Below are 14770 nucleotides of genomic sequence, written 5' to 3'. Positions count from 1 at the left end.
ATAAAAATAAAAATATAAATATAAATATAAATATAAATATAAATATAAATAAAAATAAAAATAAAAATAAAAATAAAAATAAAAATAAAAATAAAAATAAAAATAAAAATAAAAATAAAAATAAAAATAAAAATAAAAATAAAAATAAAAATAAAAATAAAAATAAAAATAAAAATAAAAATAAAAATAAAAATAAAAATAAAAATAAAAATAAAAATAAAAATAAAAATAAAAATAAAAATAAAAATAAAAATAAAAATAAAAATAAAAATAAAAATAAAAATAAAAATAAAAATAAAAATAAAAATAAAAATAAAAATATAAATATAAATATAAATAAAAATAAAAATAAAAATAAAAATAAAAATAAAAATAAAAATAAAAATAAAAATAAAAATAAAAATAAAAATAAAAATAAAAATAAAAATAAAAATAAAAATAAAAATAAAAATAAAAATAAAAATAAAAATAAAAATAAAAATAAAAATAAAAATAAAAATAAAAATAAAAATAAAAATAAAAATAAAAATAAAAATAAAAATAAAAATAAAAATAAAAATAAAAATAAAAATAAAAATAAAAATAGAAATAAAAATAAATTAAAAATAAATAAAAATAAAAATATATAAAAAATAAAAAAATTAAATAAAAAAAATATAAATATAAAAAAAAATAAAAATATAAAATCTCATAAATAACACATCATGGCATACATAGAACTCGAACCAAAATCCTTTCCCACAATCAAAGTACTCTCACTTGAGCTAGTACTTTTCTACATCATGAAAGTTTACATTTAATGTTATAAAAGATTCTCCTACCCGCATTCATTAAATATTTATTTATTTAATTATTTAAATTTAAGGGTTAATTATGTCTTTTGTCCTCAAATATGGGTAATTTTTGGTTTTAGTCCCCCACGTATCGTTTGCTCATTTTCAGTCCTCCACATTTTAAATCTAATTGAATTGGTCCTCAATTTTAAACTCCGTTAATTTTAATTGACACGTGTCTAACGGATGGCCACGTAAGCATCCCGTTTTGAGTTGAGAGGAATTTATGAACAACATGTGGTCTTGAAATTTTATTATCGTTTTAAAAGAGAGATTTTGGGTGTTTCTGAAACCCTAAAATTGGAGCAGTTCGTGTTGGTTTGGGGGGATAGAGTATTGAATTCATTGGCAGCCAAAATTTAACTTTGAACATCGTTGTAGGGTGATGAAAAGTGGGAGCAGAGGGATTCAGTGTACACAAAGGAGTAGTGGTTCGAAAATTTCGCAGACCTTTTCGTCGTCGTCGGATATGTGATCCAAACTGTGTGGGTGTGGGGAAAGATTACTGCTCCTAAAGGCAACGACTGTGAAGAACAAGGGGAGATTATTTTGGAGATGTAGAAACTGGGCTGTAAGTGACAAATTTTTTATTTATTGGGCGAACTTGATTTCGTTTGATGTCTTAATGGTTTTGTTTTATTTTTGCAGTCCAATTCTCATTGCAATTTCTTTGAATGGTTTAATGAAGAGGAATCTAAATTTGAAGGGAACGCACCTGACTTTCAGGACAGTGGTAGAACACGAGCTGAAGAAGATGAAGTGTGTTTGGAGAAGGAGAAAACTATATTGGAGTTGATAAAGAAAAATGAGAAGTTGAAGGCGAAATTGCAAGAATAGAAAAAGTTTAGGAGATTCCTGCAAGTTTTTTTCCTTTTACCGTGGACATTAACAGTTGTCTTGGTTTTTATGTTGCTGTTCAAGTTCAATTGTAACTAGTTTTTTACTAATTACTATTTAGCAGTGATTAATTATGTATGGAACTTTAATGGTTAAGTATGTTTGAGGTAACTTCTGGTGGGGAAGTGTTTTGTATTTGTAATATGTCAGTAATGAATGAAATGAGAAGTTCAATTGTGTTTTAAATGGTGGTTTGCAAAGTGGAGACATCATGAATAGAAATAAGTCTGCTGTAATTTATGATTTTATTTTTACTTAACAAGTCTGTTGTAATTTAATTCATTGTTAAATAGCAGTGGTTATTTCCTGTGATTTTTATCCAGTAAGGTTTTGCTTTGACCATACTCATGTAAACATGATATCCATTTAATTGAATTCATCAAAGTAATCCATACACAAGTTGTAATGCATCATCAAAGTTTTACTACATTATCACAAAACACAAGTTTTAATGTACACCAGACATGTGGTCCACAAATATGAATACAATAAGTTTTACTACATTGAATAAAGTATTGGACACCAGACATGTGGTCCATAAATCTGAATACAATAAGTTATACTATTGCTTTAATCCAAAAAGTTTTCCACTATCACAATGCCCACTGCTACAAAAAAGTGGTCCACCATTAAAAACAACAAAAGCAGTTTGATTCCTTCTTCTATTTCACGTGGTTTGTGCAGAGGTTGCAGTACTTGCTTGAGACCCTATCACTTGTGCAACCATTCTTCTGGTTTGTGTTGTTGGTGGTCTTTCTCCCTGGTTCACGTTTGCAGCAACCCTGGGTCTGGATCTTCTTCTACTACTGCAGCTTTGGGTAGATGGTCCTGCAGCGCTGCTAGGTGCACTAACACTTGGAGTTCCTTGTGTTTGTCCTTGTGAATTGGGTATGTATTACAGCTCAAGATTTGTATTGTTTTAATGAAAAAAAAAAATGAATCAGAGGTCCAGTTTGTGTTCTTACCTTTCTATGCCTAATTCCCTTTCTACAGCTCTTAATGTTGTGTCCCAACTGCTTACACTTGTTGCACTTCATGATAAGATTTTTCTTTGACAGCTTGGAATGACTGACATGTTCATCAGCTTCCCTTCTTCTCAATCTTTTGGGTCTCCCAGGTGGTGTTTTATAAATTGGTGGGAGTAGTTCAGGTTGATTTCTTTTAGGCCACAATTGTTGTCCATTGATTGGGGTTATTTCTGGGCTATAGCATGCCTCATAAGCAGCTCTTTTGTAATATGGATGCACATAAGCTTCAGGGTTTTCCACCTTATAATTAATTGCTGCTACAACATGTCTACAAGGTATGCCTATCAAATCCCAAAAATAACACGTTCAACTATGGTTACTCAGATCTACCATAAACTTCTCCATGGTGAACCCTTGTGTTACTTCAAACTTTGCACCCTCTGCCCACATTGGAAGCCAATTGCCACTTTTCTCCACTTCCCTATCAAGCCTTTTCTGTGGCTTAGGCATAACAGTACCAGGATATGCATTTAATTTTTCTCTTAGTATTGCAAATCTACTCATTGTGTATGACCTAATCCATTCCATCATACTATTGAATGACTCAGACAAGTTATTCATTAAAACATCACATCTAGGATATATGTTGAATGCATGCTTACACCATGAACTTCTAGGAATGGCAATTAACCAGTTATATGCTTCAGGGTTAATGTTTCTTAACTCACCCATTTTTTTCCCAACCTGCGTAGAAAGTTGACTTTGCTGCCCCCATCATAAGATCTCTGATAACTACCCCACCACAAAATTTTTTCTTGAAATTACTATAAAGATGCCTCAAGAAGAAACGGTGCTCCACCCCATTCAAAATTTCATCAAATATTGTCATAAGTCCCTGCAAAAGTTAATTGTTCTGTGTTAGAATATAGTATGAATGAATACTATATAAATTCAGTGCAAGTAAGTTGTTTACCTTTTGTTGATCTGAGATGAAAACCCAGCGATGATTTTCAATGTCCCCAATATCTTCTAGCAGTAGTGAAAGAAACCACCTCCACGTCTCCTTACATTCATTCTCTACAGCAGCAAATGCAAGTGGAAAGTATTGATCATTGGGGTCCCTGCCCACCGCAACCAAAAGTTGACCATCATAAGTTGTTTTCAAGTGGCATCCATCAACCCCTATAAAGGGCCTACACCCAGCCAAAAACCCAGCCTTACAGCCTTCTAAGCACATGTAGAAACAACCAAACCTTGGTGGCATACTTGGTTGAGGCTGATTGATCTTAATTTTGAATGTTCCAGCCTTTACTCTAACCAATTCAGCTACATAATCATGTAAGCAACTGTACTATTTTTGTCCATCCCCAACCAAACAGTCCATTGCTATTTGCTTTGCTTTTCCAGCCCTCCAAGGGGTTATGTCGACGCTGTATGTCTTCTTGATCTCCTCAATAATTTGACTCACTGTCATTACACCCACATTCTTAAACCTGTCTATTAACACTTGTGCTATCCAATCACAATTAGCATTTTTATTCCCAAATACCCTGCCACATCTATGTCGCCCAACCAATGTCTTTATCTGAAAGGTTTCCCTACCACCAACCTTGCTTGCCATCATTAAGAAACCTCGTTTTTTTTACATACAGCCCTAACTCTCTTCTGATCATTTTTTACAAATTAAACTTCTTGCACATCTTGTATTCTTCAAACTTCAAGTATTGGTATGTTGTCTTCTTCCAAGAACACCCCTGACATTCTTCTCTTTCCTTTATTTGAAATTGGGCATATACATCAAATCCTATATAGACAATAACGTTTATGGCATGCTTGTTGTCAAATAATGGAATCAAAATAAGAATACTTGGCATGTGGCAATTGAGGTTTATTATTTGTTTATTTTGTTTATTTTTTAGGAATCAGTTGGAGAAAGTGGACTTTTTGATCAAAACATTAATTAAAGAATTTTCATTGTATTGAACGTCATTTTATATTTACTTTTATAATTATTTGGACTTGTATGAGCTTGAGTTTATTTGAACTTTATTTAAAATTTATGACAGTGATGTATTTTATTTTATTTTATTTGAATTTATGATTAAATATTTATTTTTTAATAATTTTGTAAATGCTCGCGGGTACCCGTGGATACCCGCGGATATGAAAAAAATAGACTGGTACTCGCATAACGGATACCCGACAGATATGAGTACGGGTACGGGGCGGATATTTATCTAGCGGGTAGGGTACGGGGGAGCTACTACGCGTACCCTACCCGCCCCGTTGACATCCCTAGTTTCAGCTTCGTGACCAATAGCTCTATCTTTAACACATAAAGCCACTATATCATCACAATTTGGAATTGCTTTGAATTTGAAAAAAACATAGCCTCCTTACACGACTTGAAAGAAAAAGGGAAGAAGTAAATAATAACACAATTACAATTCCATACAAAAATCATCATTTTTCACCATGAAAAATGAAAATTTCAACGATTATAGTCCTTTATTTCAATATCAATTAAACACTTAAAATTACTAAATTGATTCACATTATAATCTTTTTGTAGGTTAAAATCATGGTTCCATCTATCAAAGACTACAACAAACTATAAAGCTTTCATAAAAAAAGTGATTGTAACATCACATAAAGAGGAAAAAAATTATTTTAGTACATAGCACTAAAATATAGTTACTATCAACCAATCAAAAACATTGTTAGCATGATCTCTACTATATAGTTATTATGAAGTGAACAAACTTCTTACATACACAATTTGTGATTGAATTAAACTGTACATTCACTGCATACTCAAAGATATAATGGCATATAAAAGATACAATTGGTACATGGTTTCATGTAAAAGAGTACTTACATTGACATACTCATTTCGTACATTTTCATCACCAATTGTAATCATGTGTTTGGTTCCATCTCAATCGAATCCACTCTAACCAAGGATGTCATTAACAACCCCATACCATGATCTCCAAAGTTTGATTTGATTTTTAACAATCTCCCAAGTGACTTGGACTTTAAAGTTGTTGGATAACACTATAATTGCAACATCATATGCAACCCTTTTCCAAGCTTTGTCGCTCTTATTGCCCATGTTTCTTTGATCTTTTAATACTTTAACTAACATACGTTCCATCTCAAAATTCCATGAAAAATAACTTCTTGTTTCCTCATTGCTTCTTTTTGTCATGTTCTTTTTATCCTTCTATTTTCTCAACCCACACATAACAAATATCATATACAACATACTAATGTATTTCATATCTAGCACTTTTTATCCAAAACAACTCATAACAACTATCAAAAGTCAATATTTTAGTGTTCATCACCATTGGAAATAAGCTACTAAATAACTTAATAATAATCACAATTCTAGTTTTTTTAGTGTTCATGATTCTAAGTTCTGGAGACATCAAATGCATGTAATAAACCTTTATCACTTATATTCTAAAACACATGAGTTTGAAAGTGCATACACCTAATGCTAAATCTTTAAAATTATAAAATGCATTACACCATTCATGCAATTTTTCAAATGGATCCAAAACAAATGGGTCCCATTCATGCAAAAAAGGAAACCATGAGCCAACAATTGTTTTCTTTTGTCTTAGTGAGCATGACATTCAACTCCGCAACTTTGAAAGATGTATGCCATTAAGAATTAAAGGAAATACCAATTATGATCCCTCAATTAATAGTGTGATAAAATCATATTAGATACTCAAATTAGATTAATCATAGTACAAGCCAAAAACCCACGCAAGAACAAAGGCATATGAAAGAACACCATAAACATATACTCCAATAATGATCAATACTTCCAATATGCTTTAAATAGATGAAGCCACCAGATAATTACGAGAAATAGTTCTTATATCAAAAATTGAAATAGTGTTTATAGTAATCACTTAATGAAATAAGCCACCATACAAGCTAATGAAATAATCACATAATTAAGTAAACTAACTAATGACATAAAATGTGACTTCATCTTTAATAACTACCAAACATATTCATTGCTAATGTGTCTCGAATCTTGTCCATTCTTTAGTGACTTGAATAGTTGTAACTTCATCTATGATATTGTTTTGAACTCTTTCCTTTAACTGATTTAACTCTTCATCTATAGTAGCTAAAAGCTTCAGGTCTTGAACTTCTAAGAGTTTATCAATTTGTCCCTCATATATGATGAAGTTGTGTAACACAATACAAGTATTGATAATCATTGTTTGTGTCTTTATATAAAAAATATGAAAGAGTTCTTAATATGCTCCATGGTTTTTTCAATATCCCAAATGACCTTCCTATTGTATTTTGTGCACTTACATGACGAAGATTAAATAACTCCTTATAAGTTTGAGGGTTATTTCCAAGACTCATTGAGATGATGCTTAGTGCCACTATATGGTGCTAAAAATCTTGGACCATTATTATATCCCGCATCCACAAGAAAATACTTACCGCTTCAATTAAAATTAAATTAAACATTATTTTTAACAAATATTACTAGTTGGGATCTTAAGTTTATTTTGACGATGTAAAGCATATCATAATACTCGAGAATCTCCTGCACAACCTTCTCACCCAAGTAACACATAAATAAACCTTAAATATTGACTAGAAACTACCAACACATTTGTAGAGACGTGATGTAGGATTATCTTGCTCCTTTTAGAAGATTAATGAATATGGTGATGATTGATTAAGAAAACCAAGGAAATCCCTACTGGACTTTAAGATAGCGAGCTATCTATATGTGAAGGTTCCTTTCCAAGGTTCTAGAGAGCAGGAGGATGGATTGATAGTGATGAAGGATTATCTTATTCCTTTTTAAGATTATTGAATATGGTGTGAGTGGATTAAGAAAACTAAGTGAAATCCCCACTGGACATTAAGATAGCAAGCTATCTAGATGTGAAGGTTCCTTTCACAAAGCTCAAGAGAAGAAGATGATGGATTGATTCAAAACAAAAAGGAAATGGGAAGACATAAACCATAGAAAACAAAGAACAATTAAAGGAAGAAGAAAACATAAAATGGAAAGGAAAGGAATGGTAAAAATGTGAGAAGCACGCCACTACAAGGCTAGGCTAGAAGCCATGACAACCTTGAAGATGAGTAGATGTGTGCCGCCACTTGCTATGCAAGATAAGACTTAAAAGTATTCACTCCCTAGGGAGGAAACTCTCACAAATGGTTGAAACACAAGAGTGTTTTTACTTCAAAATGTTCAACCCTTTTACATGTCTAGGAGTACCCCTTATATAGAAGAGTTTAGGGGCCTCTAAGCAAATAAAAGATACCTAAGGATGTCTCTACAAAAACCTAACCCTAGCTTCTAGAAACTAGGTCAAATAAGGTTACAAAAATTAGAGAGATAAGACCTAACTATGGTGTGTGCAAGGCTAATTTCGTTTTAGCACAAAAGGAGACAAAGAATGTGTCTCATATGTCTCCAAAAAGTGGCCAAAGTGTACTAAAAACAAAGGAGACCAAAGGTACATAGGTACACTTGCTTCATGCCTTTTACTTTATGCTTTATGCCTTTGTTTTACTCTCTCCTCCACATCATTTATGCTCCCCAATCACCATGCGCCACCTAGCATTGCTTTCTTACTCCTAATTAACCTACAAAGCAAATAAACATAGATTAGCATGTTGGCTTAAGTCAAGTCAACTATAGTCAACAAGTCAAACCTAGTCAAAAGTCAACAAGTCAAGTAAATTTGATTCAACTAAGTCAACTTTGGGAATCAAAAATAACAAACACAAATGAAAGGGATCAACTTCTAGACCACTCTTCCTCTCATGCTTACGCATTAGGTCTTCCTTTTGAGCCTTGGAAGAGAAGGAAGAAGGGTGATGTCCATCTTGTTTTAGAAGATTTTTTTTGTAGGCAAGCAATACCTTGGTAAAAGCTTGCCCCTTTTGTCTTTCTTTTTTATCTTTTCTTATTATATTTCTATCCTTATTAACTTCTTGGGGTGATAGAGGTTATATAGTCGTCTTTTTCCCATTTATGAAGAAAATGTATTGGTTGGTATGACCATCATGTAAAGTTTGTTTATCAAATTGCCATGGCCTACCTAGTAAGATATGTGTGACTTCCATGGGAACAACATCACATAACACCTCATCTTTGTAGCTTCCTATAGAGAAGTTAATTAGGACTTGTTTATTGACATCTATTTCTCCCTCTTTACTTATCCAAGCAAGCTTGTAGGGCTTAGCATGAGGAATGGTCTCTAAGCTAAGCTTTTCCACCAACCTTGTGCTAGCTACATTGGTACTACTTCCTTCATCAATAATTAAAGAGCAAACCCATTTGTTAATTTTGCATCTAGATTGAAAAATGTTTTCTCTTTGAGTTGGCTCAAGCTCACTTTGATATTAACCTATCATGCGCCTCATAATATAGGGTCTTTCTCAAAAATTTTAGTTTTACTAGAGGAAGAAGATTCCTTTGAAAGAGAACGGGGAGATGAGTGTTCACTTTCAACATCATTACTCTTCTTTAAGATCATGGTCCTTTTGGTTGGGCAATTTAAAGCAATGTGATTATAACCCAAACATTTAAAACATTTAATGGAACTTGATCTTTGAGAATTGGATTGGTGAATGTGATCACTTGGTGACTTACTTTTACTTGGTGGTTCTTGATGAGAGTTAGAAGGGAACTTATCATGTTTCTTTTTATCCTTTCCCTTCCATGAGTGACTAAAGTAGTGGTTGGGTGAGTAACTCTTCTTTGCCCTTCTTTTTCTTTTCAATTGAATTTCAATCCCAAGGGAAAGTGTGAAAACATTTTCAAGAGTGGAGTACTCATACAACTCTACTTGGTCTTGTATGTCTCTCCTAAGACCACTCACAAATCTTTTTATTTTCTCTTTGTTAGTTTCTTTTATTTCAACCCTACGCATTTGAGACTCTAATTCTTTAAAGTACTCACTCATACTCATAGAACCTTGTTGAAGCCTTTGGAGCTTCCAAAGAAGTTCCTTCCTATAGGAGGGAGGAACAAATCTAGCACGCATAAGATTTTTAATGTCCATCCAAGAAGCCGCGGGTGACCCTTGGTCATAATTCTTACAAACTTTATGCCACCAAGTATTGGCATACTTCAAAAATCCTAAAAACTACAAGATCAACTTGTGCTTGATCCTTTACATGATTTTCATTGAAAATTTGCTCAACTTTAGCTTCCCAATCAAGGAAGATTTTGGGATCACTTCCACCATAGAACTTAGGAATCTTTGGAGTTTGCTTCTCTTGTGATGGGTTGCACCTAGAATGCCCTCTTTTCCTAGCTTCTCTTTCTTGCTCTTTAGCTTCAAGCCTTTGAATGTGCTCTTGGATTCTTAGGTCACTTTGCTCCTTGTCTTTTCTCAATTGTTCAAAGGACTCCTTCCTAGACAACTCCAAATCCCAAAGCAATCTCATCAATGTATTGTTTTTGTTTGGAGTAGGTACATTTGATGAACTTGTCATGATTCCTACAACAAAACACGCAAAGCCAAACAAAATAAATGAATTAGGGGTTAGACAACATGAAAACCAAGACTAATTCCAATCCAAAATGTAACCCAAGTGTTTAGATCACTCTCCCAAAGTAACAAGGCAAGGCTACACTCAAAGCTCCTCCAAGGAGTGAAGAAAACACTTTGTTCAAAAATCCTTTTCTTGCATACAAGTGGCTCGGTTCAAACACTCAAGAATTTCAAGAAGACAAACTTACTATGACAAAACCAAGAGTACCTAAAGACAAGCAAGAAAAGCACAAAAACAAGAAATGCTAAACTCTAAAGAAGAAAAGTTTGAGACAAAACTTTTAACAAGACTAAAACAAGAAAAGCACATTTTAAAGACTCTATGGAAAGCACTTGACAAGCATCTTCAAGTCTTAAATCATGCATACACCAAGAAAGATCATAACCAAGTTAAAGCATGGAACTAATTTGCCAATATCACCCACTTCTCAAGCATGAAAACTAGTACCATAACACTTAGTGAAAAACACACTTTTAGTTCACCAATGAGCAAGATTGCTCTCGGTTTTTAGACAATATTTGGTGCAAAAATTTTCTTCTTTTCACAACTAGTTTCATAAAATGGTGAGAAAGAGTTTTAGGTGGCTTGAACACTTAGTTCCTCAAGTTTTAGGCCAAAATAAATTTCAAGGAGCATACATCAAGCAAGACATATGACAAATGACTCAAGCAAAAGTTAGGCACATTTAAAGACTCAAACATGTAGCTATCATGCATTTAAACTTTTGGAAATGAAGGTCAATGATTAAGCACACAAAGACATGTTATCCAATAACATTTAGGAGTAAGAAGAGTAACAAAAACAGTAGCCAAAACTGCCCAACATAACCTGAAACACGTTGATTCGCGGTGATCTCGGCAGCTCTGACCTTTGCTCACTATTTCAATCATAACTCTCTCCACACAACTCCAACTGCATTGGTTCTTTTTTTGTTAAACACTAGACTAACAGAGATTTCTTTGGACATAAAGAACGTAATTTTTGGACCACTGAGCAGGTGCAGTTTAATCTTTTAAAATCATGAACAGTTTCTGCCAGCATTGTTTTTATGTGGACCATTCAAAGATAGCTACACAAAACAAGGTTAGAACATGAAAACACCATATTCAAGGACAACCAAAACTCTATATACCAAATGATGAAGGATTATCTTGTTTCTTTTTAAGATTATTAAAGATGGTGTGAGTTGATTAAGAAAGCTATGTGAAATCCCCACTGGACGTTAAGATAGCAAGCTATCTAGATGTGAAGGTTCCTTTCACAAAGCTCAAGGGAAGGAGATGATGGATTGATTCAAAACAAAAAGGAAATGAGAAGACATAAACCATAGAAAACAAAGAACAATTAAAGGAAGAAGAAAACATAAAATGGAAAGGAAAGGAATGGTAAAAATGTGAGAAGCACGCCACTAGAAGGCTAGGCTAGAAGCCATGAAAACCTTGAAGATGAGTGGATGTATGCCGCCACTTGCTATGCAAGATAAGACTTAAAAGTATTCACTCCCTAGGGAGGAAACTCTCACAAATGGTTGAGACACAAGAGTGTTTTTACTTCAAAATGTTCAACCCTTTTACATGTCTAGGAGCACCCCTTATATAGAAGAGTTTAGGGGCCTCTAAGCAAATAAAAGATACCAAAGGATGTCTCTACAAAAACCTAACCCTAGTTCTAGAAACTAGGTCAAATTAAGTTACAAAAATTAGAGACATAAGACCTAACTATGGTGTGTGCAAGGCTAATTTCGTTCTAGCACAAAAGGAGACAAAGAATGTGTCTCATTTGTCTCTAAAAAGTGGCCAAAGTGTGCTAAAAACAAAGGAGACCAAAGGTACATAGGTACACTTGCTTCATGCCTTTTACTTTATGCTTTATGCCTTTGTTTTACTCTCTCCTCCACATCATTTATGCTCCCCAATTACCATGCGCCACCTAGCATTGCTTTCTTACTCCTAATTAACCTACAAAGCAAATAAACATAGATTAGCATGTTGGCTTAAGTCAAGTCAACTATAGTCAACAAGTTAAACCTAGTCAAAGGTCAACAAGTCAACTAAAGTTGATTCAACTAAGTCAACTTTGGGAATGAAAAATAACAAACACAAATGAAAGGGATGAAGGATTAGTGAACTTCCTTTCTAAACATGCTTAGTCTTCTTAAGCATGTTCCTCCATCCTTGGTTGGGGTCAATCCTTCATCAGATAGAGAGTAAGAAACCAAAAAGAAAAACATATAACAGAAACAATATAAACCAAGAAGAGTAAAGAAACATAAAATGAAAAGCAAGGGAAAGGGGAGGAATGGAGGATTCACGCCACTATAAGGCTAAGCTAGAAGAAGCCATGGCAACCTGTAAGATGAGTGGTGTATGTCGCCACTTGCCAAGGCAAGATAAGGCTTGAAAAAACTCCACTCCCTAAGGAGGAATACTCTCACAAAAGGTTGAAACACAAAGTGTATAAATTCTCCAAAATGTTCAACCCTTGTACAAGTGTTGGAGGTCCCCTTAAATAGACAAGTCTAGGGGCCCCTTAGCAAAACAACTAAGTTAAAGGATTACAAAAGAAACCTAGCATGTTCTAGAAACTAGGTAATCCTGGGTGCACATGGGTGAATTTTCGTCCAAGCCATTTAGGTGGCAAGTCTTCATGTCCAAGGCTCCTAATGGAAGGTTCTAGAACATTCTAGAAGACTTTGTGTCCAAGGCATGTGGGCCTCCCCTTTCTAGATGCTTCTAGAAAGTCTTGTTCCTTCTCTCTCTTCCTCAGGACACCAAGTGTCTCCTATGTGGTCCTCCTCCTTTCTTATTCCTACAAAAGCAAATTAAGGAATTTATTAGCATGTGGGTTTAAGGTTTTGCTAATCTTGGGTCAACAAGTCCACCCTTAAGTCAAGGTCAACAAGTCAACTCAAAATAGTCAACCATAACCAACTTCAAGAAATTGAAACTAAAGAAATGCAAAATAAAGATAGAAAGGATAATGCCTTCCCTTTTGTCATGCTCCTAGTGATCCTCCTAGGGTTGGCCTCCTTGGAACTTGATGAGGTGGTCACATCTTCATCAAGACGTCACCTTTTATATTATGATATCTAAGGCCTATCTTCAGGAGAAACTGTTATCGAAATGAGTTCCATCAAATGCTCCAACACATTTCTACAAGCAACATAAGTTTATTACTATATAGTGTATAAAAAATGCATAAAGTTAATTAATCTAGTATAAGTATTAATAATTTTACCTGAAACCATATTCATGTACTTGTAGCATCACTACAAATTATAAGTATGAAACTTCAAATAATCCTTGCTCACTTCAAATTGATCTAGTAACTAAATTGTATCACCATGTACTTAAGATTATAAGCAAGGATATGTAAAACCATCCCCGCTACTTCAGTTATTGGAACATTTTTCGCTCTTACCAATCCACCTTTCTCTTTGAAAATTTTACAAAGTTTGAGAAATGCACTTTTCCTAACGCTTAGTTGTTCAATACAATTTATATTGTCCCTCTATAAAGATGATTAAGGAAATTACAACATTCCATGCTACTAAACTCATAAACATATAAATGACATAAGCAACAACAATCATAATTATTTTCTTAAATTCCTTTCTTTTACATTTTCTTGAAATAATTGCACCATCATTTATACTATCATCCATTTCTTAACAATATGCTAGCAATGAAAGGGTAAAAGTGAAACATCCCGTCAGGATATTACTAATTTAAATTGTTGACAAAGATTGATTAAAAGATTTTGATGATGATAAAGATGCTGAAGAAAACACTTGAAGATATTGAAGACAATATAGTTTATGTTTAAAGATTCTTATTGTAATAGACTTAAACTTTTTCTACTTAGGTGCTTTTCCGAGTTAGGTGCAAAATTGTTAGAACAACAGCCAACTCGCAACTCCTCTGAGAGAAACTCATTTTTTTGCAAAAATCAGTACGGTAATCGATTACCAACTTATAATAATCGATTACCAACTCAAAAAATTCTATTTTTCAAAACCTACTTAAGATAATCGATTACCACGAATGGTAATCGATTATCATTGGCAGTTATAACTTGGCTCTTGAAAAACGACTTGAAATAATCGATTACCATTTCTGGTAATCGATTACCATTGGCAGTTATAAAAATATTTGTTCAAACTTTTACATGAGATAATCGATTACCATTTTGGGTAATCGATTATCCTTGGCAGTTTCAGCTAAACTCTTCATTTTTAACTCAGCCTGCGAAAACCTCTTTAAATAGAACTCAGTTTTCAAACTTCAAACAACCTTTTTAAGATTCAAAGTTCTTGTGCTGTGACTGCAAAGTGTTGCTCTGTGAGATTCTTAAAAAATAGCTTTGAAAAGCCTAGTGTGAGTGAGTGATAACTTTTTCTAAGTGATTTCTTAGAAGATTGAGTGCTGCTCTGTTGCTAGGAAAGCTGGTCATCCTCTGTGTGATTCAGGGGGAGCTTTTTGTTCATCTCTTGTGGTTGTTTAA

The 14770-nt window shown here is 33.4% G+C and overlaps 1 protein-coding gene and 2 pseudogenes across 1 annotated transcript; all 3 read right to left on the bottom strand.

Annotated features, from left to right (window-relative positions):
- Nucleotides 1-2495: 2495 nt before the first annotated feature.
- Nucleotides 2496-3285, bottom strand: LOC146885517 (uncharacterized; annotated as a pseudogene).
- A 137-nt stretch (nt 3286-3422) lies between these two features.
- Nucleotides 3423-4319, bottom strand: LOC114188370 (uncharacterized). Its single transcript, XM_085674968.1, has 3 exons — nt 4076-4319; nt 3672-4024; nt 3423-3593 (listed from the first exon to the last, which is right to left on the bottom strand). Exons 1-3 carry the CDS (start codon nt 4317-4319, stop codon nt 3423-3425), a joined length of 768 nt encoding a protein of 255 aa, XP_085531094.1.
- Nucleotides 4320-6956: 2637 nt separating this feature from the next.
- Nucleotides 6957-13931, bottom strand: LOC146885516 (uncharacterized; annotated as a pseudogene).
- Between the last annotated feature and the right edge of the window lie 839 nt (nt 13932-14770).

This window comes from Vigna unguiculata, chromosome 6 (genome assembly GCF_037176805.1).
Source record: "Vigna unguiculata cultivar grain cowpea cultivar isolate G323 ecotype 2 chromosome 6, ASM3717680v1, whole genome shotgun sequence".
Taxonomy (NCBI): Eukaryota; Viridiplantae; Streptophyta; class Magnoliopsida; order Fabales; family Fabaceae; genus Vigna; species Vigna unguiculata.
This window is presented reverse-complemented; position numbering and strand designations above follow the sequence as displayed.